The sequence below is a fragment of the Astyanax mexicanus genome, chromosome 14 (genome assembly GCF_023375975.1).
Source record: "Astyanax mexicanus isolate ESR-SI-001 chromosome 14, AstMex3_surface, whole genome shotgun sequence".
Classification (NCBI taxonomy): Eukaryota; Metazoa; Chordata; class Actinopteri; order Characiformes; family Acestrorhamphidae; genus Astyanax; species Astyanax mexicanus.
Window position 1 is genome coordinate 2,573,941 of NC_064421.1, and position 26,373 is coordinate 2,600,313.

At 36.9% G+C, this 26,373-nt stretch overlaps 1 protein-coding gene and 1 long non-coding RNA gene across 4 annotated transcripts in view; both read right to left on the minus strand.

Annotated features, from left to right (window-relative positions):
- Positions 1 to 6,738, minus strand: part of LOC125781024 (uncharacterized) — an 80,946-nt gene extending 74,208 nt beyond the window's left edge. The window contains exon 1 of the long non-coding RNA XR_007424066.1: positions 4,657 to 6,738. This is a non-coding gene — a long non-coding RNA (uncharacterized LOC125781024). The remainder of the gene's footprint in view (positions 1 to 4,656) is intronic.
- daam1a (dishevelled associated activator of morphogenesis 1a) overlaps positions 1 to 26,373 on the minus strand; it is an 84,632-nt gene that overhangs the window by 45,777 nt on the left and 12,482 nt on the right. For 2 of the 3 annotated variants that reach the window (XM_049463743.1, XM_049463745.1), the window contains exons 1-3: positions 18,764 to 19,077; positions 2,755 to 2,978; positions 907 to 996 (exon numbers count right to left, since the gene is read on the minus strand). In XM_049463743.1, the coding sequence (XP_049319700.1) occupies positions 907 to 996; positions 2,755 to 2,940 (276 nt within the window). In that variant the 5' untranslated portion in view covers positions 2,941 to 2,978; positions 18,764 to 19,077. Of the gene's footprint in view, positions 1 to 906; positions 997 to 2,754; positions 2,979 to 18,763; positions 19,078 to 26,373 lie in introns of those variants that run through there. The other variant, XM_049463744.1, reaches the window with a different exon arrangement.

Here is a 26,373-nt window from a genome sequence, read left to right on the forward strand (position 1 = left end):
TTGCTTGATGGTTGATTGGTTTGGGTCTAGTTTGGTTTGGTCTGGATTAGTTTGGATCGGTCTGGTTTGGTTTCGTTTGGGTTGTTTTCACACAGTAAAATAAATCCAATCACACAAACCATGTCAGAACATTCTCTATGCCTATTGGTCAGAACTGTCTGGGGAGGGGCTAAGAAAGTAAACTCAGGAAGTAGATGGTGTGTTCTGGATGAGTGTATATTTCTGTAGAGTTTAGAATGAAGCAGCAGCAGAGATGCATTAGTTAATAGTGGCATTCTTACTAAGATCATTTCTACAGCTCAGTTCACATGTTCTGTGTTGGGTTTACTTCTTTAATAGAGTTACTGGTCTGTATTTATGGAAATCTGCTCATGAGTCTGTGTGGAAAGGTTAGGGTCTGCTCTGAACTCTATATGAGATATCTTCACTGATAGAACAGTGACTGATATAGACGTAAGACAGACTCACATCTTTTACCATAAGTTAGACCTTCTTCTGGTTCCAAACTAAACAGTGTGGAGTTTAAAGCAGAGGTTCTGCAGGTTCCCATTAAACCCCATCTGTTAGTGGTCTGTGATCCGGTGGAGATGATGAGACTCTGTTCCTCAGCAGCAGATAAATAGAAATATAAACACACATCTTTCACTCCAACAACTATTCATTTATATATGATATACATGAGGTTCATTTTCATCTTTGGGTCTAAAAGAGTTTTTAAGACTTTACCTTTCCACTTCTTTAACAGCATAAAGGTGAAATACTATTCAATATACTATATTTTAAGACGATATAAGGCATGAACAGGAGCACATTCATTTGTGCTCTCTCTGTTTTTTAGAGTCAGCAGGTCGTTAGGTGTTTAGGTCTGTCGGTCTGCAGGTCTGTCTGTAGATCTGCAGGTCTTACCTTCTTCTTGCTGCAGTAGATCTGCCACTTCTTCTCAGCAGGCAGAGCGAACATCGCCTCTCTGTGTTTATCTGTGAGATCCAGCTCATCCTGAAAAACAAATAAATTTAATTAATCTCAAATCAGAACATTTACCCTGAATAACAGATAACAATAAACCCTCTCAGTGTCCACTTTATCAGAAACCCCCTCTCTACAGCTCTCTGTCTCTGTGCTCAGTCATTCCTCTGTCTCTGCAGCTCAGACTTCTCTCTGTCTCTGTGCTCAGTGAACGGATGCTTGTGCTGTATCTGCTGTGCAGCAGTTCTTCAATAATAATGCATTAAGTATAAGTGAGTTTTGGACAATGTGCGGACCCTCATTATCCTGGGAGACGCCAGTGTGTCGGCGTGTGTGTGTGTGTGTGTGTGTGTCAGCAGTAACTGATCAGCAGATTTAGTGATGTACTTGGATTATATACTACAACGCAAAGGTTTAGAAACACATGTAATAATAGTTATTTACAGTATTACAAAAAATAACAGTTTATTGTTAAATATTTGGTGGAATAACCCTGGTTTTTAATCACAGTTTGCATGCATCTTGGCATCATGTTCTCCTCCTCCACCAGTCTTACACACTGCTTTTGGATAACTTTATGCTGCTTTACTCCTGGTGCAAAAATTCAAGCAGTTCAGTTTGGTGGTTTGATGGTTTGTGATCATCCATCTTCCTCTTGATTATATTCCAGAGGTTTTTAATTTTGTAAAATCAAAGAAACTCATCATTTTTTAAGTGCTCTGATTTTTGAGATGTGTAAAGCTGATAATCTATGCAAAAGGCGCTACTTTAAAGAATGTAAAATATAAAACATATTCTGGTTTAACACTTTTTAAAATACTAAATAATGAATTTAAGGTAAAGTGTAAATTGCTTACATTATTTGTTAGCTTTATAACCTCAGAACCTCATAACTTAAAAAAGCAAATGTTATGAACTTTATGAACGTATCTTCGCTTTATAATTAGCAGATCACAGAGCGCCGCGCCTTTATTTACAGGACACGCACGCGGTGGTTACCACAACACTGTCTCAGAGCGGCGAGTAGCAGCAGATCTTCCTCTCAGGCTGGATCAGCTCCAGATTTCTCCCAGGCTTCATCAGCACAGCCTTCAGAGGCTCATCGCTACCTGAGCGTGTGATTTGTGTGCATGCAGCGCGATGCTAAGTGCTTTAAATCAGGTATAATTACACACTGAGGTGTGTTTCACTACACTGATGATTAAAACAGCGAATCTGAACACTCTCAGATACGATTCTGAACAAACACACAGAACGCCTGTTACTGATTAGCCTAAACTTTAGGCAAACTATGCCTCAGATACAGTCAAAGCTAATAGATTTAGTTTTTTGGATACAATCCGGGTTAGCACACGAGCATCCCTTTCAGACAGCTTCCTCTTACAGCGTCCACAGTTAATCCTGTTGGATGTGGTTGGTCCTTCTTGGTGGTATGCTGACGTTACCCTGGATACCGTGGCTCTTGATGCATCACAAAGACTTGCTGTCTTGGTCACAGATGCTCCAGCAAGACGTGCACCAACAATTTGTCCTCTTTTGAACTCTGGTATGTCCCCCATAATGTTGTGTGCATTGTAATATTTAGAGCAGAACTGTGCTCTTACCCTGCTAATTGAACCTTCACACTCTGCTCTTACTGGTGCAATAATGTGCAATTAATGAAGATTGAACACCAGGCTGCTCCAATTTAGCCATGAAACCTAAAATCCCACACTAAAATGATGACAGGTGTTTCAGTTTCATTGTCCAACCCCTGTATAGTATACATATATCATAAAAGGGACGTACCACTAATTCGGAGAACATGGCGTCCAGTTCCTCTGCGGGGGGCATGGGCACGGTGGGCTCCATGGTCTGCAGGGTGAAGCTGCTGCCCTCCCGCAGGCGGTAGGTGATCTCCGGGTGGTCGCTGCCCTTCATACAGCAGAAAATGAAGGACAGCCCCCGGCCGCCGCGTTTACGGGGGGCCATCATTACTGCTGATCACCGGGAGAACCAGGAGCTACAGCGACCTGAGAGAGAAAGAGCCAGAATTCAGTTTAGTTCAGTTAAAAAAGCAGAAATCAGCAAGTTATACCCATGTTTTATCTCATAATAATACAAATACACTTGCAAAACCAAACAAATTACATGGGATACCACAGTAACCACCCTAGCAACCACTAAGCAACACTCATCTAAACAACAATCATCTAAAATATGATGCCAACCACGCAGCCTCATTATAGCCCACCTCTAGCAACCACTTACCAAAACCTCAGAAACCACCCAAGATTCCACAGCAGCCATTCTAGCAACACCTTATCAACCAAGCAAAAACATCACAGTGACCTACCAGCAACCACTAAACCAAGGTCACTGCATTTACCTACAAACCACCTGGGATAACGTAACAACATAACTGCCTGGTATGTTCAACAACTAATTTGCATCCATTTAGATACCACAGCAACCAGTAAGCAACACCACAGTAGCCATTTACCAACCACCTGGGATCCAATAACAAATGCTTAGTAACAACATTTAAGCAATCAGCTTGCAAACACTCAGCACCACCTTGATAAACACCGGAGATACCATGGCAACAAGTAAGCAACACCACAGCTACCACTTAAAACCACTTACCAACCCCCTGGGATCCAATAACAAATGCTTAGTAACAACATTTAGGCAATCAACTTGCAACCTTTCAGCAACATCTTGATAAACACCTGAGATACAATAGCAACAAATAAGCAGCACCACGGTAACCACTTAAAACCACGTAGCAACCACCTGGGATACTGTAACAACTGTCAAGTTGCAAATACCTGAAAGACTGTAGTAACACGCACAGCAACCACCTTCCAACTACAGAGTAACCACCTGAAATACCACAGCAACTCGAAAAGCAAACACCTTCTAAACACAAAGCAACCACCTGAAATATACATAGCAAAATAAAGACAACCCAATTTTCAACCATATAGCAACCACCTTAAATACCACGGCAACCACATAGCAGCCAATTAACAAGCTCTTGTAAAGCAGATACGAGTGTAAAAAACCATGTTATGTTTCATTTAGTAAATACTTTTTCATAGTTAAAATTAGGATTTTTCTGAACAGTAATTCTATTAAAGCAGCAGGTCAGATTTGGAATGTACTGGATTTTCATTTGTTTTTTATATTTATATATTATTTGTACTTTATATAAATCAGAATGTAAAAAGTCCTGATTGGTTCCTCCCAGCGTCTGCTGCTCCAGCTCTCAGTAATAAACTCTGAACTCAGCAGGAGCACAGGATGGACAGATGTTTCCTTTACAGCGGAGAGAGTGAGACCTGTGTGTGTGTGTGTGTGTGTGTGTGTGCACCAGTGTACCACACCTAATGTTAATCTCAGCAACTAACGGATCATTTTGGTCTATTTTACTTTGTTTCAATAGAAGATTGTTGTCAATTTTTTGGTCGATAAACTAAACACAACTTTTTTTTTTATGTTTTCAGAATCGCTGAAGAATCATTCAGCGATACACATATAGGAAAGTAAGTGTGTGTGTTGATATAATCAGAATATAATACAATATATCAGTGATGTAAATCACTGATCACAAAGTGTGTAAGACTGGTGGAGGAGAACATGATGCCAACTGTGATTAAAAAACAGGGTTATTCCACCAAATATTGATTATTTCTGAACTCTTAAAACTTTATGAATATGAACTTGTTTTCTTTGCATTATTTGAGGTCTGAAAGCTCTGCATCTTTTTTGTTATTTAAATGAAACAGAAATGTTCGCTTTACTAGCAAAATAAGAGAAAATAATATAATAATTGATCATTGAATAATTGAGTCTCATTTTTTTAAATATATGAGTGATTCTCAATTAAGATTTAGATTTTTAGTTCTTACATAAGTTTATTTTTTATTTGTTTTTATTTTATTAGTTTGCTTTACGTTTCATTGTGATTTTTCTTTTTTTACGAATAGTAAGCAGCCCCTTCAACCTTACATGCAGCTTTTGTATTAAACACAATATAAATATAATATAACCTCCTTATACTACTTTTTATTTAAGGAAAAATGTAAAATTTTTAAACCACAAAAATAGTTATATCTACTGAGATTCACTTTGCAGCTTATATATGTAAAGATGTATAATCTCCATTATACCATTAAAAAAATACATTAAATCACATTCATCTTGTAATGGAAGTCAATACAGGTTTTCTCTTGATTAGGAATTATGTATGATGTATGATTGATCATATGCAGTAAAATACAGAACACTATGTAAGAACTGCAGTTGGTTTTCCCTTTAACCCAACAACTTCTCTCCTGTATGATCTCACATCAGTCTCTTCAGACTTATAATATACAACTATTATCACAATCCCCCCCAGCAAGGGTCTGAATTTATACCTTGAGGGTTCTATATAGACTTGGCAACCTATGACTGAATCTCTACACGTTGCCTCAGTGTTGTTTTGGTTATCTGTGCATAAGCTGTTGCCTTTTTGTAAATGTAAACCAGCAAAAAGAGCGTAAAACTAAACACTTTAATGCTGTAATTATTTTATGTATCTACAGCTTTAAGAGCCGGACAGCAGCTCAGGGCTGAGTCAATCATTCCCAGGCTGTGGTGAGTTCTCGTGGGACGTGTCCTTGCTCTCACGACTGGAACAAAACATTTCACCTGCCAACAAATACCCAAACCCTGACCTGCAGAACCTACTGAGCAAACACTGTCCCTCAGCACACACCCCGGATACACACACACACAACACACACACACACACACACACACAACACACACAACGTTTAGTTTAGTTTAGTTTTCTAGAGGTATATAGAGTTAATTACATGTAGACACTCTCACTGACCACTGGCTTTGTTTATTTGGGTTTATTCCAATATTGTATAGAGATAATTACAGGTAGAAACTCTCACTGGCCACTGACTATGTTTTTGGGTTTAGTTTAATACAACAGTGGTCAGTGAGAGTGTATACCTGTAATTAGCTCTATATAACATTAGAATACTAAACCCAAATAAACATTAAAAATCAGTGGTCAATGAGAGTGTCCTGTAATTAACTCTATATACTACTAAAATAAACCCAAATAAATATAGAGTCAATTACAGGTAGACATTCACTGAAAAATTACTTTATGTTTATTTTGGTTTAGTATTCTTATATTATATGTAGTTTATTGCAGGTAGACACTCTCACTGATCACTGACTTTATTGATGTTTATTTGGGTTTAGTATTCTACACAGTACACAGCAGGATCAGCCAGCAGACTTCTTCTGAGGGAGGGATCTGTACCTACTATCTGTGGTGAGTCAGCAGATAATTGAGACGTAAGAACGTACAAATTATGAGTCTTGTGCTTCTATCATAGTTAAGCATCAACCAGCCTGTTTGTGTTTAACCATTTACACACTTAGCATAAACATGTGCGTGGCCAGCAACAGCATATTAATTGTATAAAAGTGTCAGAGCCCTTAAACAGCTCTTTTTGAAGAACTTGTTTTATAGAACATAGACCTATTCTAACTTGTAGAGAAAGATTAGAAAAGTTTTTCAGTGTGAGCATGTCTATACAGCACCATCATTACACACACACACACACACACACACACACACACACACACACACACACACACACACCTTATAGGTTACACCTTATGTTACATAATCTCAGTCTGTACATTTTGCACAAACACACGTACGTACATGATTCACACACACACACACAAACACACACACGATACACACACACACACACACACACACACACTGCCCATTGCCCCACCCCAGATTTGGGTTCAGGGTGTGTATGCAGGGTGTCATGAATGATCTATACACACACACACACACACACACACATTCCATTATGATAATGAGATTATCTACATGTCACTCACAGCTAAGCTACACTCACACACACACGCACACCTTCTCTCAACCTGAGAGCCAATTATTCATTTCCACAGGGGGTTGGAGGTGTTTCCAATAAATTTGCCATTGACAGGATATACAAGGGGCTGGAGGTGTTTCTAATAAAGTGGCCAAAGTGTGAAAATACAGGGGGATTGGAGGTGTTTCTAATAAAGTGGCCAGAGAGTGAAAATACAAGGGGTTGGGAGGTGTTTCTAATAAAGTGGCCAAATAGCGAAAATACAGGGGATTGAAGGTGTTTCTAATAAAGTGGCCAGAGAGAGAAAATAGAAAATAAAGGAGGTTGGAGGTGTTTCTAATAAAGTGGCCAGAGTACAAATAGAGGGGCAGGAGGTGTCTCTAATAAATTGGCCAGAGAGTGAAAATACAAGGGGTTGAAGGTGTTTCTAATAAATTGGCCAGAGAGTGAAAATACAGCTGGGAAGGTGTTTCTAATAAAATGTTTCTAATGAAGTGGCCAAAGAGTGAAAATACAGGGGGATTGGAGGTGTTTCTAATGAAGTGGCCAAAGAGTGAAAATACAGGGGGATTGGAGGTGTTTCTAATAAAGTGGCCAGGTGAGTGGAAGAAAAAAAATATACTACGTGTTTCTAATAATCTGGCTAAAACATGTGGAGATACACTCATCTAAATGTCAACACACACACACACACACACACACACACACACACACACACACACACACACACACACACACACACACACACACACTGTGGAGCATCTGGTGACCCCTACAGGAACAATGGCAGGATGTTAATTGTTTTGATCGACACGGTGACGACATGGTTTGATTTTTCTTTTTCCAGAAGCGAAACACGAAAAGTCTGAATCATCCCGACCTCACCAGCACAGCCGACACCATCAGGACACATCCAACACTATATATATATATATATATATATATAACAACAAGAAGTTCACTGTTAAAAAGAAAAAAATAATGGAAATGCTCGCTGTGTGTGGGTGAGCATTGTCCTGCTAAAAAATGCCAGTTGGATACTCAAACTGGCCCCCATCAGATTCATTGCTATCTTACACCCCACCAACAGTCTATTTTCACTCCTTCCTCCTGCCTGGTTTAAATAGCAGCAGAGCTTCTGAATATATCTACACTGATGGGCGTGGTGTTCTGGTTATGAAATGAGGTGTGTTCAGGTACATTTCTGGAGTTTTGCTTGTTTATCTTGGTAACAGAAAACACAGGAGCTCCACTGACTGAATACAACCTAGACAGACGCCAACAGTCAGACATTCATCGCTAACTTGGCAACATAGGCACACCGCATGAACGTACACCCCACACAATCCCAACTTTTACATCAACAACAAACAGAATGAATGAGTGTGAACAAGCAGCTCAGTTTCCTCTGCTGAGAAGCGTTTGTTGGACACGTCCAGGTAGCTGCATCGTTAAAATAGCAATCCACCAGTTATAAGTCAGAGTGCACCTGGCTCTTAAAGGAAATGAAGAGTAAGTGAATCTCTGATTGGTTTATTTCTTGTTACGCCCAAATTAACCACACCCATGATTAATTAAGAGAAGTAGTACATGCTTTTTGTGGGTTTCGGGCCGCACAAGGTGTCCTTTTCTCATTGTTATGATAGCAAAGACACACTGACACACCCCAAAATCAAGCTCTAAAGATCATTAAAAAAGTGCTCCAGGTTTCTCATAGGAAAAAGGGAATAATAAGACCAAATTCTTCAGCTTCTAATGATTCTGATGATGTACTCAAATTTCTCAAAGACTGTAAACTGGGCACAAACTGGGTTTTTAAAGGTGCATCATAGAGGCATGCCTAGTAGTAAATAATCTCTCACCAAGAGGTACACTACCCGAAAGTAGCCTCAGAGTCTTTTTATAGAGCAGCAGTTCTTCAGTAGGATCTGGGCCTTCACTACAAGCTTCACTGTTCAGCAGATCTGGGATAATTATTGGTAGTTGCTTGAGGTCACATGACCCTGCACTTCCACCAGTTTCAGGCCAGAGAACACACTGTACAGGAGCTGCAGCAGAACACCAAGGAGAACCTGACCCAGTTATAATCCCACTGAACCGTCCACATGCACTGTAATTGGACGTGGTCAGTTGGAGACATTGTGTGAGTCTGACAGGCAAACACTACAGCACTGCCAGACTGTGAGCAAATATAATAATCAGCCATAACATTAAAACCAACCACTGAAGGATGTTTGGTAGGGCTGCAACGATTAATCGATATAATTGACAATGTCAATTATAAAAAGTTGTCGACTCCAAGTATTCATTGTCCACTAATTGACAAAAACACAACAATAGCCGGGTAACACTCAACTCAAATTCAAAGGACAATGTTCTGGCCATTTGAAGGCCATTTAAATCCCATATTCAGCTGTTTCTATAGTTCTGAAACAATAGTGAAAGTTAGAAAAAGGAGCCATTTCCACAGAAAAAAGAGAGAAAGGGAATGGCAGAAATAACTACTGACTAATCGATTAATCTGAAAAATAAATCGGCAGATTAGTCGACTACTAAAATAATCATTAGTTGCAGCCCTAGTCATTGGTGGTTCCTGGCACCAAGATTAACGTTACATCAGATCCTTAAAGAAGTTCTGTAGGTTGTGAGGTGGGTTGAGCCTCAATGAGCCATCAGCCAATGACATTTTTACCTGATCACTGTTCAAAATTCCTTGAAGCAGTATTTCCTTTTGGCAAGTACAAAAAGAATACACAAGCGCTGCCCCAGCTAGTGATTTGGGACACGGCCAGGAATAAACACCCTTATAAGGGGGTAGGGAGGCCAAAAACGGGTGGAAAATAAAGTGACACCGAGCGCAACAGAGAGAGACGGGGAAGGAATGTAAACAAAAGCTCACCAGAGAAGAGTATTTTTTACATTATCGTTCATTACAGTTCAAACAACCTCACTGACCAGATGTTTTATGCTTGCGGGCCACATCTATCCCGCGGGACGCCTATTGCCGACCCCTACACTACTGCAACAAAATGACTTTTTTTTTTTTAATTTTATTATTGCATACAATACAATATGATATGGCACACCCCTAACTGAGATATTAAAAAATACAAGAATTTTATCAGATTTGTAACAGAAGTCAATTATCCAGAATGATCAGTCATGATACTAATAATAATAATAATACACTCCGAATAACTCCATATAACCAGGATAAGTAAAATAAATAAAATAAATGATACTGGACAGATATAATCTATAGTCTCTAGTAGATATATAATGGGAAATGAGAACAGTGTGAATTTTTCTTTTGCTAAAAACAGTATAAAAGTAGTTCCCTGATGTGATAATTAGGGATGGGTGATATGGTACCATATTTCAGGGTATAAAATAATATTGTTCACCATATTAAAAAATGTTGGTGCTATTATTCCCTACAATGCGATATGGTACACACCCTTATTCTGGAGATGTTCTGCCCCAGTCATCTAGTGTCTATTTTTCCTGCTTTAACACATCAATTTCAAGAACGAAATCATCAATTCATCTTTTAAAAATTCAGATTATGCACGTCATCATTCAGTCCATTAATAATTGATCCAGATCAGTAATTAACACATCTTCCTCAATCAGAGATCAATGATTTACTGTATGACACCATCATATCAGTAATAACCTACATTTACTGAGTTCCAGCTAATGATCATTTCCTGAATCCTATCAAACCCGCAACACTTCCACTTCTACTGCTCGAGTCCAATCACCAAACTAGCCTTAACCCTTTCAGACCTGAATTATCTCCATTGATAGGGGAAAAAAATCAAGAGAATCAAAAATGAAGAATGCTGTTTTCTGTCTGCAATGATACACAATCTACACAGCAAATAGATCAAATAAACTTAAATATTATATACAATATATCGCCCCAGAAATTAATGTGATACACAATATTTTTGTAATTTTACAACGATTAAATGCTACTGACATAGGGATAACAGAACAGCATAAATAAACAATCATACACTTTTTAAAGAGACAATAAAATCATTACACTGGAACCATCTACTTCTTGCTGCACACATACAATATTGTAAGTCGCTTTGGACAAAAGCGTCTGCCAAATGTAATGTAATGTAATGTACAGTACCAGTCAAAAGTTTGGACACACCTTAAATTAAATGTTTTTTCCTTATTTTAAAATGTTCTGCATTGTAGATTAACACTAAAGTAATCCAAACTATGAAGAAAAACATATGGAACATATGGAAACCAGAGTACGTTTTATATTTTACATTCTTCCAAGTAGCTCCTCTTGCTTAGATTAGACAGTTTTGAACATCTCTGCTGGATTTTCTCAGTCAGCTTTATGAGGTAGAGTCTCCTGGAATTCAGGCTTTCAGTTAACAGCTGTGCTGAACTCATCAAGAGTTAATTACTTGAATTTCTTGTCTCTTAATAAAGTGTTTGAGAGCATCAGTAAAGTAAAGTAGTGAAGAGGTAGAGTTACAGGTATACAGTGAATAGTGAATATTTGAGTAATGTTCTAATCCAGATTATGATGATGAAACTGGCTCTCATCAGGACCGCCCCATAAAAGGAAGAGCAAGCAGGATAAGTTCATCAGAGATACCAGCCTTAAAAACCACTAGTTAACAGCTCCCCAGATAAGAGCACTTAAATGCTTTACAGAGTATTTTGTTTTTATAACACTTTTAAGCGACTACATGATTCATTATGTATTCCTTTATAATCTTCAGTATTCATTTATAATGTAAATGATCAGTGTATGATATTATATGATATATAATATTAAAAGCATGTGGTGAAAATGCACACAGTAAAATCTATAACATATGGTCAAATATCACATTCCTCCACCCAGTCAATAAAACTGGGGCAAAACAGATCAGGGTCATCGCTCCGTATCAGACGTGACCATGTGGATCTAACGCTAAGCCCCTCGCCCTGCCCCCATGCCCGGCCTCAGACACGCTAATCCAGCACGGGGAGGTCCGATAAAACATCCAGAACAGCTCCAGCGCTGGAGAACACCTCCATACCAGACTTTACATAACACCGTCCAATCAGTACACAGCTCTCAGAACATTACACAACACTCCACTGATCAATACCAGATCAATACAGCTAATGATCAGCCCGTCACACTCCGTCCACTGGAGGTTAGCTAACCATGTGTACAGTCAGGCATGCGGGGTGAAGAATGCTACAGGCTAAATCAGATTAGCTACAGATATGAAGACAAATCAGACATTTAAAATCAAGATTTACAGGTGTTGGACAATGAACCTGAAACACCTGGTTTTAGAGCACAATAATTGATTGTGGTGACGGACAGTTCTGGTGAAAACAGGAGAGTTGAGGTGCACATTGAATTCTGCGTGATTTGATCAGCCGTGGTTTTATGTTTTTTGGATACAATCCGGGTTAGCACCCGAACATCCCTTTCAGACAGCTTCCTCTTACAACGTCCACAGTTAATCCTGTTGGATGTGGTTGGTCCTTCTATACTAGTGCATCTCAAAAAATGTGAATATCATTAAAAAGTTACTTTATTTCAGTAGTTACATTTAAAATGTGAAACTCATATTATATAGATGTATTACACACAGAGTGATCTACTTTGAGCATTTATTTATTTTATTGTTGATGATTATGGCTTACAGGATTTTGTGGGAAAACAAAACTGCACTGACTTTAGACTTGATAATAAAACACAGTGGATCAACACCAGCAGATGACGGACATGTCTCTCTAAACCATCACTGATTGGTGGAAACTTCCCACTAGACCTCGAGCAGTTTGGACTGTGTGTCTCTCCACTCTTCCTCCAGACTCTGATCCCTTGATTTACAAATGAAATGTGAAATTTACTGATGATCAGTGATGGTTTGGAGAGACATGTCATCTGCTGGTGTTGATCCACTGTGTTTTATTATCAAGTCTAAAGTCAGTGCAGTTTTGTTTTCCCACAAAATCTTACAGCACTTCATATCTTACAGCTTCCCTCTGCTGAAAACAACTTTTATGGAGATTTCATTTTCCAGCAGGACTTGGCACACTGCCCACACTGCTTACCAAAAATATCAATTGGTCTTATATAGTATTCTAATTGTCCCATAATCAACAACAGTGAAATAAATAAAGGCTTAAAATAGATCACTCTGTGTTTGTAATATATGAGTTTCACATTTTAAACTGAATTACTGAAATAAAGTAACTTTTCAAATGATATTCATTTTTTTTTTTAGATGCACTAATAGTAACTTGCCTCTAGTAATATTGCACGGTCAAACATAGCTGAAATGATACTTCTAGCACTAGTTTGAGGTATAAAGGACAGAAATACATATCCTAAATAAATCAAATAGCATGTTTTCTAAAATCCCGACAGGCTACAAAAAACACAAATATGCAGGTAAATATTTCAGGTCTTTATCACTCATCTTCTCCTGAGCTCAGACTGATCAGAATGTGGGCAGGTGGTACGACATCGTGTCCTGAGGCTAAACGGAGGCTAAACTCCCTCACAGCCCCTATAAACCAGTACAGCACAGAGACCACATGCAGGAATGCAGCCCAGCACAACATCACGCTACCTGCTCACCATAAACACAGCTCCCACACACCTCACAGATTTATAGTGTTTTTGCATTTTTGTCATACTTACATTTTTTTAGATTATCAAACAAAGTTTAATATCAGACAAATAGAACCTACAGACCTGTAGAATCATCAAGAAATCACTTAAATAATAGAACCAGTTTGACAACATGAAGCAGATAAAATATCTCAGATAAAAGCAGCACATTATTATTATTAAACCCCATCTGAAGAAACTCAACAACAGATGAGAAAAAAACAAAGTCATTGATCATCTATCAGTCTGGAAAAGATTATAAATTCATTTATTTCTAAAGCTTTGGGACTCCAGAGAACCACAGTGATTCACTATGATTCACTAATGGAGAAAACACTAATGGAACACTGGTGAACCTTCCCAGGAGTGACCGGCCGACCGAACAAAATTACTCCAAAAGGGCATGAAGAACTCATCCAGGAGATCCATAAAAAAGAACCCAGAACAACTAAAGAATTTAAAGAACTGCAGGATCTCACTCACCACAGTTAAGATCAGTGTTAATTATTTATTTATATATATATAAAAAAAGAGAGACTGGGTAAAAATGGTATCTTTAATGTTATTTTACTGCCAAGGGTGGCTCAACCAAGCTATAAGATTTAGGGGCGAACACTCTTTTACACACAGGGATATTCTTAAAAATAGATATTCTTTCCATTAATAAATTAAATCATTTTTAATAGGTTTAATAAACGGGTGTAGTTTCAAACAATGCAATATTACACAACATTACATTTCATTACAAGCAAATTGGCAGCCCAACATGTTATTATTAGGTTCTGCAATATATTTACACACAACAGTTCTGAGTAAAACTGTGAGAAAGACACCAACATAACTATACAGAGAGAGAGAGAGAGAGAGAGAGAGAGAGAGAGAGAGAGAGAGAGAGAGAGAGAGAGAGAGAGACATTCAGAGATTCAGACAGAGAGAGAGACAAACAGATACAGAAAGAGAAAGTCCTTCTATTCTCACAATACACTGATGTCACATGCGGAACACTGCAATATAAACTAACATACTACACCCTATAGAGAGAGAGAGAGAGAGAGAGAGAGAGAGAGAGAGAGAGAGAGAGAGAGAGAGAGAGATAAGTGATATAAGAGAGAGAAGGTGTGAGGTAAAAGGTGTGTTTGTCAGAGTCACACCCAGGTTAGAAATGTTCACCAGTTTCATTCCATACACAGAAGCGCGTGTGTGTGTGTGTGTGTGTGTGTGTGTGTGTGTGTGTGTGTGTGTACATTAGATGGGGTTAAAGGTACGAGAGGGTAAAAGCTCAGTGCAGAAAGTTTCTATTACAGTCCATAGAGTTTCCTTTCCATGTATATTTACAATATATAAATACAGTTTATTACAGTATTATTTACAGTATCATTTCTGCACACGCAGCATAATCTGCATTATACACTTTATATTGTGTTATATATATATATATATATATATATATATATATATATATATATATATATATATATGAGAGAGAGAGAGAGAGAGAGAGAGAGAGAGAGAGGGGGCTTCTTAACTGTACAGTAAGTGTTTATTATCTCAGTAAAACACATTACAGCATTACAATAAATACTAACTGCAATTTTACAAAAATCAGTTACAGCTTTTACAGCCCTGTTTTACTTAAAACAATTAAAACATCTCCTTATCTCTCCTCCTCTTAATCTGAGTTTAATAGAGTTATTTATTTCTAGTTCTCATCATATTAGTCAACACCTGGTTTGGTAAATTACTGGTAAATGTGGTAAATCAGGTGAGCTGCTGACGGAACTGAACATATATAAACACATGCTGGCTGAGGAGCATCCAGGAGAAATCTGGAATCTCTACACTTTATTCTTCAGCTCGGCTCACAGGATATAAAACATACTTATAGTTAAAAATGAGAATTATTACTTGTTACGTTTTACTGTATTTATGTTTATTTACATCTGTTCAAATCATATCTGGTGCTTTTTTCAGGTAAAAACACTTGTGTTGCTGAGATAAATGGGTACCACTTTAAAATAAGACTACCTTTATAAAGGGTTTATAAATGGTTTACCGGTACAATTAATTTATTAATGGTTACTAATTAGGTTGTAAATGACTTAAAAATAATTAATAATCAGTTATAACACATACGTAGAAAGGGCAACAGTAAAGACTGAATAGTTCACTATTTGGCTAAAACAACAGGTCATTGTTGCCCTTTCTATGTATGTGTTATAACTGATTATTAATGATTTTAAGGCATTTACAACCTAATTAGTAACCATTAATAAACTAATTGTAAACCCTTTATAAACCCTTCATAAAGGTAGTCTCTTTTTAAAGAGTTACTGATAAACGGATTAGTGTAATTTGCTTTTGCACAGTACTGTGTGTGTATATATTAGAGAAAACTGCTACAGGAAGACGTCTGGCTGACCCACATGGAAACAGCAGCTTTAGCTTTAGCCTTTAGCTCAGATTAACATGATTAAGGACTGAGTCTCAGTTTCAGCAGAGCAGAGAAGAATAAGAGCTCTAAAATTCCATTTTAAAGCACATTTTATTTAACTCCAAGCCGTTCTAGATCATTCAGAACCATGTCTTTACTGTATAAAATGCAGCAGCTGTAAATTGATAACTGAGCTTTAATTCAGCAGTGATGATTCTATCGTTCCAGTTTTAAGTCCATATAAAGTCTTATCTTATTATTTTCACATCCTGTCTGAGTGTTTTGAGCTGTGAGGAAGGGAAGACGTAATGCAGAGAGATTATCCTGGACTTTGGTCAGTTCCGGAGGAGGTGTGAGGTCAGCGCTGACACATGCTCAGCGTAAATCATACACAGGGTTTATACTCTCTCGGAGTGTGTGTGTGTGTGTTTGTTATTGTAGTGTACAGTAAAATAAACTTTTACTGTAAAAAGTGTGTTTAAATATTGAAATATTCTTATGATTTACAAATAAAACCACTCTGAAATAGTTGTGTAAGCTGTGACTCCATGAAAACAGTGTATATGTTCTGTTCCAAAATATATGTTTTTTATGAATATGATTAACTCATTTTTTTATCTTTAAAAATGTATAATTCTTTGTTTTGATATACTTTATCATCATTATGTCAGTGGCATTTAAATGTTCTTAAAATGACTAATATTGCTTATTGCAATAATTAAAATAATAATAAACATAATAAATAGTAATGCTCTTAAAATGACAAATGGCAATGCAACTCAATTACAAGAACAGAACTCAATTAAATAACTCAATTAAAAATGCCTAAACTGTACTACAGGTACAGTATGTGTAATGTATTAATTCAAATTCAACTCAAAAGAGCTGAAATTGTAATAGATTAAAAATATTGCATCCTAAATTACAACTCAATTAAAAATGCATAAACTGTACTATAGGTACAGCACGGGTGCTGTATTAATCTAACTCAATTTAAAAGAGCAGAAGATGTACTATACTGAAACAATGGATACTAAATCATACTCTAACCCAAAAGAGCATAATTACGTATTATAGGTAAAATATGAGTATTAAATTACAATCTAACTCAATCTAAATTTAAAGAGCAAAGAAACTGTGAAAGTATGGGTACAAAATCACAATAAAATTAAATAAAGAAAGCATTACATTACATTACATTACATTTGGCAGACGCTTTTGTCCAAAGCGACTTACAATAATCAAGTACAATGTAAAATAAGTTTAAAGGTAAAACATCTTTGGATAGGGATAAAAGGAGGTCAAAGGGGAATAATAGGATAGAGGAGTGAAGGAGGGGAAGAAGGAAGTGAGGTTAGAAGTAGTTAGTGTGTTAGAGGTGTTAAGAGAGTAAGTGCTCTTTGAGGAGCTCTGTCTTCAGGAGTTTATTAAAGATAGTGAGAGATTCTCCTGATCTGGTAGTAGAAGGTAGTTAGTTAGAGGTGTTAGGAGAGTAAGTGCTCTTTGTAGAGCTCTGTCTTCAGGAGTTTATTAAAGATAGTGAGAGATTCTCCTGATCTGGTAGTAGAAGGTAGTTAGTTAGAGGTGTTAGGAGAGTAAGTGCTCTTTGAAGAGCTCTGTCTTCAGGAGTTTATTAAAGATAGTGAGAGATTCTCCTGATCTGGTAGTAGAAGGTAGTTAGTTAGAGGTGTTAGGAGAGTAAGTGCTCTTTGAAGAGCTCTGTCTTCAGGAGTTTATTAAAGATAGTGAGAGATTCTCCTGATCTGGTAGTGGAAGGTAGTTTGTTCCACCATTGGGGAACTCTGTATGAGAACAGTCTGGATTGCTTTGTGTGAGTGTTTGGTAAAGCGAGGCGACGTTCATTGGAGGAGCGCAGCGGCCGGGAGGTAGCGTAAGCCTTCAGGAGCGAGTGCAGGTAGGAAGGAGCCTGTTCTGTCATCACCTTGTAGGCGATTGTAAGAGTTTTGAATTTGATGCGAGCATCAACTGGTAGCCAATGGAAAGCAGAAACTGTATTTTACTGCTAATATGGGTATTGCATCGTAAAGTAACAGCAGGATCTTAGTGTGCTGTATCGCAATATAACTCAATTACAAGAGCATAACTCCATTAAATAACTCAATAAAATATGCATAAACTGTAGTATAGGTGCAGTGTGGGTGCTGTATTAATCTAACTCAAAAGAGCTGAAATTGTAATAGACTGAAAAAATATTTAGTCTTAAATTACAATTTAACTCAAAAGAGTATAATCACATATTATAGGTGAAATATGAGTATTATATCCCAATCTAACTCAATTAAAAGAGGAGAAACTGTGCAATAGTTAAATTACGGGTAATAAAATCAACATAAAATAAATAAAATGTGCAGAAACAATCGAACACTCTCAATTACAAATGCATACAGTAGATTGAACTACAGGTACAGTATGAGTATACAATTTATGTATTCATCTCAACTCAAAAGAGCAGAAACTGTAATACAGAGAAATAAAATGGGTATATTTCCCAAACTATGATTAAATGCAACTTTGATGTCTTCTTCAAGAAGGGTATAATTGCTTTGTTTTTCTATTCTATTATTATCAGTATATCAGTAAAGTACGCATTTAATGCTCTTAAAATGACAATAATATTGTTTATCGCAATAATTTCTGGGACAAAATATAGTGTGCAAAAAAAATGTATCGTGACAGGCCAGTATCAGTATCAGTATATAAACTGTAGTTTGAGGAATATATAATAAAATATACATACATATTAGATGCACATGCATATCCAAACACACACAGTACTCTTACCTCTGAGCTGTATGTAAATGTTGTGTAAAGTCCAGGTAAAGAGGTCAGGTGGTGTTCAGCAGCATTTCTACACATCCAGATTAATCCATACTGCTCCTCAACCCAGCCCAGTTCAACCAGTTCAACTCCTCTAAACTCCAATACAGATCCAGTCAGACCAGCGGCCACAGTCCAGCCACACACACACACAAACACACAGTCAGACCAGCGTCCAGAGCTCGGCTACAGTCCAGCCACACACTCCAAACCCACACTCAGCACACACACACACTCACAGCCGGCTGCTTCTTCACTCAGCTGAGTCACACACACACTCTGAACACACACACACACCCCACAGATTTTCCCATATGCCAGGCCCCGCCCACTCCCACACACTCCTCCTGATAGGAGGGGAGATTAAGCCCCACCCACAGCAGCCAGTTCAGTTCACAATACGTTTTTAGTAAAGAAGCTGTGATTTTAAATTTCACACTGGCCACTTTATCAGAAACACCTACTAAACTAGACTATAGTATAGTAGACTATAACCTACTATACTATACTATACTATACTATACTATACTATACTATACTATACTATATTATACTATACTATACTATACTATACTATAATATATTATCTTGTGCTTCCACTCTCTGGCAACTTTATTAGAAACATCCAACTTTGCTACAGTGCACTATACTATACTATACTATACTATACTATACTATACACCATACCATACTATACTATACTATACACCATACCATACTATACCATACTATACTATACTATACTATACACCATACCATACTATACTATACTATACTATACACCATACCATACTATACTATACTATACTATACACCATACCATACTATACTATACTATACTATACACCATACCATACTATACTATACTATACTATACACCATACTATACTATACTATCTTGTGCTTCCATTCATTGACCACTTTATTAGAAACACCTACCATAGCAAACTGTATCGTGCTATACCATACCACACTACCTTGTGCGTCTACTAACTGGCCACTTCATTAGAAACACCTACTTTACTACATTGCACTACACTACACTACACCATACTGTACTATACTATACTATACACCATACCATACTGGACTATATTGTACTATACCATACTATACTATACTATACTTCACTAAAACATACTATACCATACTGTACTATACCATACTATACTATACACCATACCATACTGGACTATATTGTACTGTACCGTACCATACCATACTATACTATACTTTTCTATAACATAACATACCATACCATACTGTACTATACCATACTATACTATACACTACACTACACCATACTGTACTATACTATACTATACACCATACCATACTGGACTATATTGTAATATACCATACTATACTATACTTTACTATAACATAACTTACTATACCATACTGTACTATACCATACTATACTATACTATATCATACCATTCCATATTGTACCATATTGTACTATACTATACCATACCATACTATCTTGTGTATCCATTTCAGTGTTGGGAGTAACGGCGTTAAAACTAACGGCGTTACTAACGCCATTACTTTTTTTCAGTAAGGAGTAATCTAACTAATTACTATGACTGTAATTATAACGCCGTTACCATTTCCGACACCCCGTTACTGCACGTTACTTTAGCAGCTCTATGAACTTTTTTTTTGTTTTGTTTTAACTTCGCTTTGCCCTGGTTAACCCCTCCTCTGTCCGGTGAACTTGAGCTTCTGGCCGCTGTGCCTGTGGGTTGGCGTGGTGAAGTGAGGCACAATTGTGACGATTTGCGTGCTCTAATTAATTCAGTGATTGCCGTGGACAACCCAAGTTCCCAATTAAGGACGTTAAGCTCTTTTTAGCTGCTCCGGTTTTTGTGGTGCTGCTGCTTTCTATTTTAGAGCTCAGATTCTCTGCCTGAACCCGACCTGACCCGAGGACCTACCCGAAATCGGGCTCCTATTTTTATTTTATATAAAGCTCTGGTGTTTATATAAAGCTATGGTAATTATTATTGTTCACTAAAGCGAACGAAATAGTGAAAATTGAAAGTGAAAAACATTTGTGTTAACTGAATCTAATAAAAACGGTAATTAAAAGGAAAAACATCTCGAACTGTATTTTGTGTTTATAAAACTAACTAAAACGAACTGAAATTACTGATAGAATACCCTCATTTTCGTGTTTAATTTATTTATAAGAGCTGTTGTACAGCGTTGTTGTACAGCGGGAGTTGTTGTGCCGAGCGCGCGGCACCTCGTGGTCCGTGGCGTTAGTTCTTGTGTAAAGCGCTCGCGCTAGCAAGCCCACCCAAAAACTTACTGAACAGAAAAAATAAAAACAAAATAAAATTAAACTATAATAAAAATGAAAAATGTAATCACGTAGCTCTGGGCGCACGTGAACGCCTCCGCGTTTGACTTGCAGCACTGTGTTTAGCTGTTCTTAAAAATCATTTTAATTAAATAATAGTTCTATGCCTCAGTGTTTCAGTGTAAATTAACATAATTCTGATTATATTTCGCTCATTCAATCAGCCCGAAAACAGACAGTTTATGGGGCGGGTCGGGTCGGGTCGGGCTCATAATGACAGTTCATGGTTCGGGCAGAACGTGCACGGGCTCCGGCTGGGTCGGGTCGGATTTTTTGGGCACGATCTAAGCTCTATTCTCTTTTGGTGAAGCTGTTATATTAATACCATTTTAACGGTCATTAAATTGTTGTTTTTGTCCATTATTTTGTTTTGTTTATATATACATATTTCCTTTGAGTGTGGCTTGGTTTGTTTAATTTCACCCCCAGACGCGTTTTTCCGCTTTTTTCAGTATTACAAGTTTTAGTAATTTTCTTTGGTTGTGTGGAGAATTTCGTTTTATTTTTTTTAAATTCGTTAGATTATATTTTTGTCAACATTTTGGGTTTATTTTCGTTTGTTATTTTTCTAATAATAATAGTAAATGCATAATTGATTTCCTTTTTTTGACGGGCGAATAATAAAAAGTAACGCGATAGTTACTTTTACTGGTAACTAATTACTTTTATAGTGTAGTAACTCCGATAGTAACTCAGTTACTTTTTTGGAGAAGTAACGAGTAACTATAACTAATTACTTTTTCAAAGTAACGTGCCCAACACTGATCCACTTACTGGCCACTTTATTAAAACACCTACTACACCATACTATACTAAACTATTCTACCTTGTGTGGCCTCTCACTGGCCACTTTATCAGAAGCACAAACTATACTACACTATACAATACTATACTGTACTGTATGATACTTTATATACTGTCTCCGGCTATACTACAGTACCCTGTGTTCACACTTACTGGCCACTTTATTAGAAAGTACACTACACTACACTACAGTAAACTACACTAAACTATACTAAACTATACTACCTTGTGCGTCCACCCACTGGTCATTTTGCCTACTATACTATATGACATGGTACGGAAGTACCTTGTACTTTCACTCACTGGTTTCTTTATTAGGAACACCTATTCTATTTTCACTCACTTGCCACAGTAAAGTGGTGAGTATGTGGGAGTGCAGGGCAGGTGTTTCTGATAAAGTGGCCAGTGATCATTTTTCTGCTGTAGCATGCTCTGTGTTAAATGTGTTAAATGTGATGTATGTCTGGGTTTTAGTGAATCTCTGCTCTTCACTCTGAAAGACTGAAACAGTGAAACAGTGGTCTGCACTCAGCACTCAAACTTTATATCCCCTTCCAGGCAGCATGTGGAAGCAGTGATGAGAGCCTTAGTGTCCAAGAGTGGATCAGATTACCCGTCCTGAGATTCAGACTCCTCCTGACCTGCCTCACAACAAACTCACACTGATCAGTGGACTTTAGAGTAATGCAGTTAAATCATCTGTGTTCGTTTTACCATCTAACTCAATTAATAAAAGCAGAATAAAGTGTACAATATAAAAATATGAATACTCAATCAGAATCTTACTCAACTAAAAACATAGAAACTGTACAATAGAAAAAATATGGATACTAAATCATAATCTAACTCAATTAAAATATCAGAAACTCTACTAGAATTAAAAAGTGGATACTAAATCAGAATCTTACTCATTTTAAAAAGTAGAGACTTTACTACAGTGACAATATGGATATTAAATCAAGCTAAATCCTAATCTAACTCAATTAAAAAAGCAGAGAAACTGTGCAATAGTAAACGGATGTGTACTAAATCACAATCAAATTAAACAAAGGGAGCAGAAACTGTATAATACTGACAATATGGGTACTGAATCACAAAGCAACTCAATTAAAATTGCAGGATCTGTAATAGTGAAAATAAATATGTATACTGCATCCCAATATAACTCAATTACAAGAGCAGAAACTATTTTATAGGTACAGTATGGGTGCTGTATCACAATCTAACTCAATTAAAAGAGCAGAAATTGTTATAGAGTGAAAATAAATAGGTACTAAATTATAATCTAACTCAAAAGAGCATAAACTGTATTATACCACAGTAAAACTTGATTAAAAGATCATAAACGGTACTATAGTGAAAGCATGGATTCTGGATCACAACCTAGTTCAATAAAGAGCAGCAAGTGTCCCATCAGGAAAATATGGGTGCTGTATCACAATCTAACTCAATTAAAAGAGCAGAAATTGTAATAGAGTAAGCAAATGGGTACTATATTATAATTATAAATAAAGTACAAGTTATTTCACAATCTAACTCTAAAAATCTAACTAAAAAAGCAGACATTGTAATAAATTCAAGGTAATTGCATCACAATCTACCTCAAAAGAGCAGAAACTGTATTATAGTAAAAGTATAAGTATTATATCCCAAACTAACTCAATTATAAGAGTAAAAACTAAACTTAGTTAAAGTGTGGGTACTGTACTCATAAAGTAACTCAATTTAAAAGAGCAGAAACTGTACTATTGTGAAAATATGTACACTAAATCACAATATAACTCAATATAGGAACCGTATGGGTGCTGTAACACAATCTAACTCAATTAAAAGAGCCGAAACAGTACTAAAGTTCAAGTATGTATACTAAATCACAATATAACTTAATTTAAAAGAGCAAAAACTGTACTATAGTGCAAACAAGGGTCCCTAATCACAAAATAACTCACTTTAAAGAGCAGTATATGTACTATAGTAAAAGTGCAATGCTAATAAAAGTGGGTAGAGGTACTTTATATCACAAGCAAACCAAAATAGCAGGTGTGAAAGTTCCAGCAAACCAGAACCAGGACCAGAAACTGAATACTGTGAATTTGTTTCTGGTGTGTTTTGAATACTGTAATCTAATATCATCTCTTCTCAATAAAGTTCTTTAGTGTGCTCAGTGTGAAACCAAAACTAGACAGTTTATTTGTGTGTGTGTGTGTGTGTGTAACAGCACTCTTGCACTATTGACTCTGTGGCCTTGTGTTCTGGTGATGAAAGTCTAGACGGGCAGCACGTGCCGTTCCTGCTGCTGACCTTCACTCATATAAACCCATAACCCTCACTGTTCTCACTTTATAACTCACTCTTAATCTGATTAACGGACCTAAAACCCACATTTTTCTTGGATTTTTATTGTTTTTCTCACTTTTAACCATTCTTTAAAAAAAAAGTGTCTGTTTTTGTTACTGTGGCCTCTGTTCTGATTGGCTATCCTGTATTGTGCCTCATTTAATTAAACTTTTATAGGCTAAATTGAGCGAAAAATAAGTTATATCATTCAACAAAAAATCAGGAATATCATTAAAACTTATTTTATTGCAGTAATTCAGTTTAAATTATGAAACTGATATATTATATAGATGTATTAAACAGAGTGATCTATTTTAACTGTTTATTTAAGTCCTGCTGGAAAATGAAATCCACATCTCCATAAAAAGCATGAAGCATTTCATGCTTCCCTCTGCTACTGACACCTTTTATGGAGGTGCGGATTTCATTTTCCAGCAGGACTTGGCACACTGCCCACACTGCCCACACTGCCATAAGTACAGATTGGTCTTATCATATAATATTCTAATTGGGTTTTCATTGGCTGTAAACCAAAATAATCAAACAATAAAATAAATAAAGGCTTAAAATAGATCACTCTGTTTAATACATCTATATAATATATGAGTTTCACATTTTCAACTGAATTACTGAAATAAAGTACATCTTTTCAATGATATTCTATTTTTTTGAGATGCAATAGTAGTTACTGTGACAGGCCTACATGTTAGAAAGTTGATTAAAGTCAAAAATAGATAAATAAATTGCCTCTAGTAAATACTGCACATGAACATTGCTGAAATTATACTTCTAGCACTAATTTAAGGTATAAAAAAGGACAGAAATGTGTCCTAAAAAAATCTAATAGCATGTTTTCTAAACTCAGACCAGGTTACAAAATACACAAATATTTTGTTTGCTGTGTTGCTTCACTTTAATAAGAATAAGATTACCATTATTGGTGCATTAAGATCAGGGGGTTAACACAGTCTTCAGATTATACAGCACATACACAATATCATTTAAACCAAATATCTCAGAGAAATGACCCAATTCTACAGTGCATTTCATAAAATAGCCAGAATTTAATCCAGAAAAGCTAAAAAACAACCATTTGTCACCACAAAACCCCAAATAAATCAGAGAGTCTTGTGTGTTTTTGCTGGGTGGTTGTGAACAGCGTGAGCAGTGTTTGGATAAACAGCTGTGAGAAGAAGTCCTGCAGTGTTTCTGGTTCTAGGCGTGTCGGAACAGGACACACCGATCCGTCTGAGGCGTGACGCTCATAACTCACCTCACAGAGCTGCACTTTCTGCACTTTCACAATCACTGCAAAACTCAGCGTGCAGCTCTGACTCAGGCGGGTATATAAATGATTACAGGTGTGGTCTGGTTAGAGTCTGGGGGCCGTAATCGTTAACCCATGCTCTTTACGATGATCTTACACCCCGTCAACAGTCTGTTTTTACGCCTTTTACGCCCACGCTGTTAAAACAGCGTCAGAGTTTAGGAATAAATCTACACTGATGGGTGTGGTGGCCTGGAAGTGAGGTGTGTTCAGGTAAATTTCTGCCGTGTTGCTGTATATTTTGTCAGTGGAAAACACAGGTGCGCCACTGACTGATTAAAACCCTTAATTAAAAGTCCATTCCTATAAGTGCTCCCAGCACTCGTACACCCCCGTTCGTTAAACACACACACACACACGGACACACACAGATTCTAACCTACTGTTCCCTTAAATGAGCTGCTAGTGTATCTTGTATTGCTTTTGGGCTATTTAATGACTACTGACTGTTGACTCCTTCTCAAAGCAAGAAAATACATATTATGGCTGATCTTATGTATTGTAAAATTTCAATTATGAAAAACTAGAACTAGGATGATGATTGTTCAAGTGTTTATCTACAGTTACATTGTTTTTAATTAAATCAAGAGTTCATAAATCAATATTTGGTGGAATAACCCTGGTTGGTTTTTTATCACAGTTTTTTTCATGCATCTTGGCATCATGTTCTCCTCCACCAGTCTTACACACTGCTTTTGGATAACTTTATGCTGCTTTACTCCTGGTGCAAAAATTCAA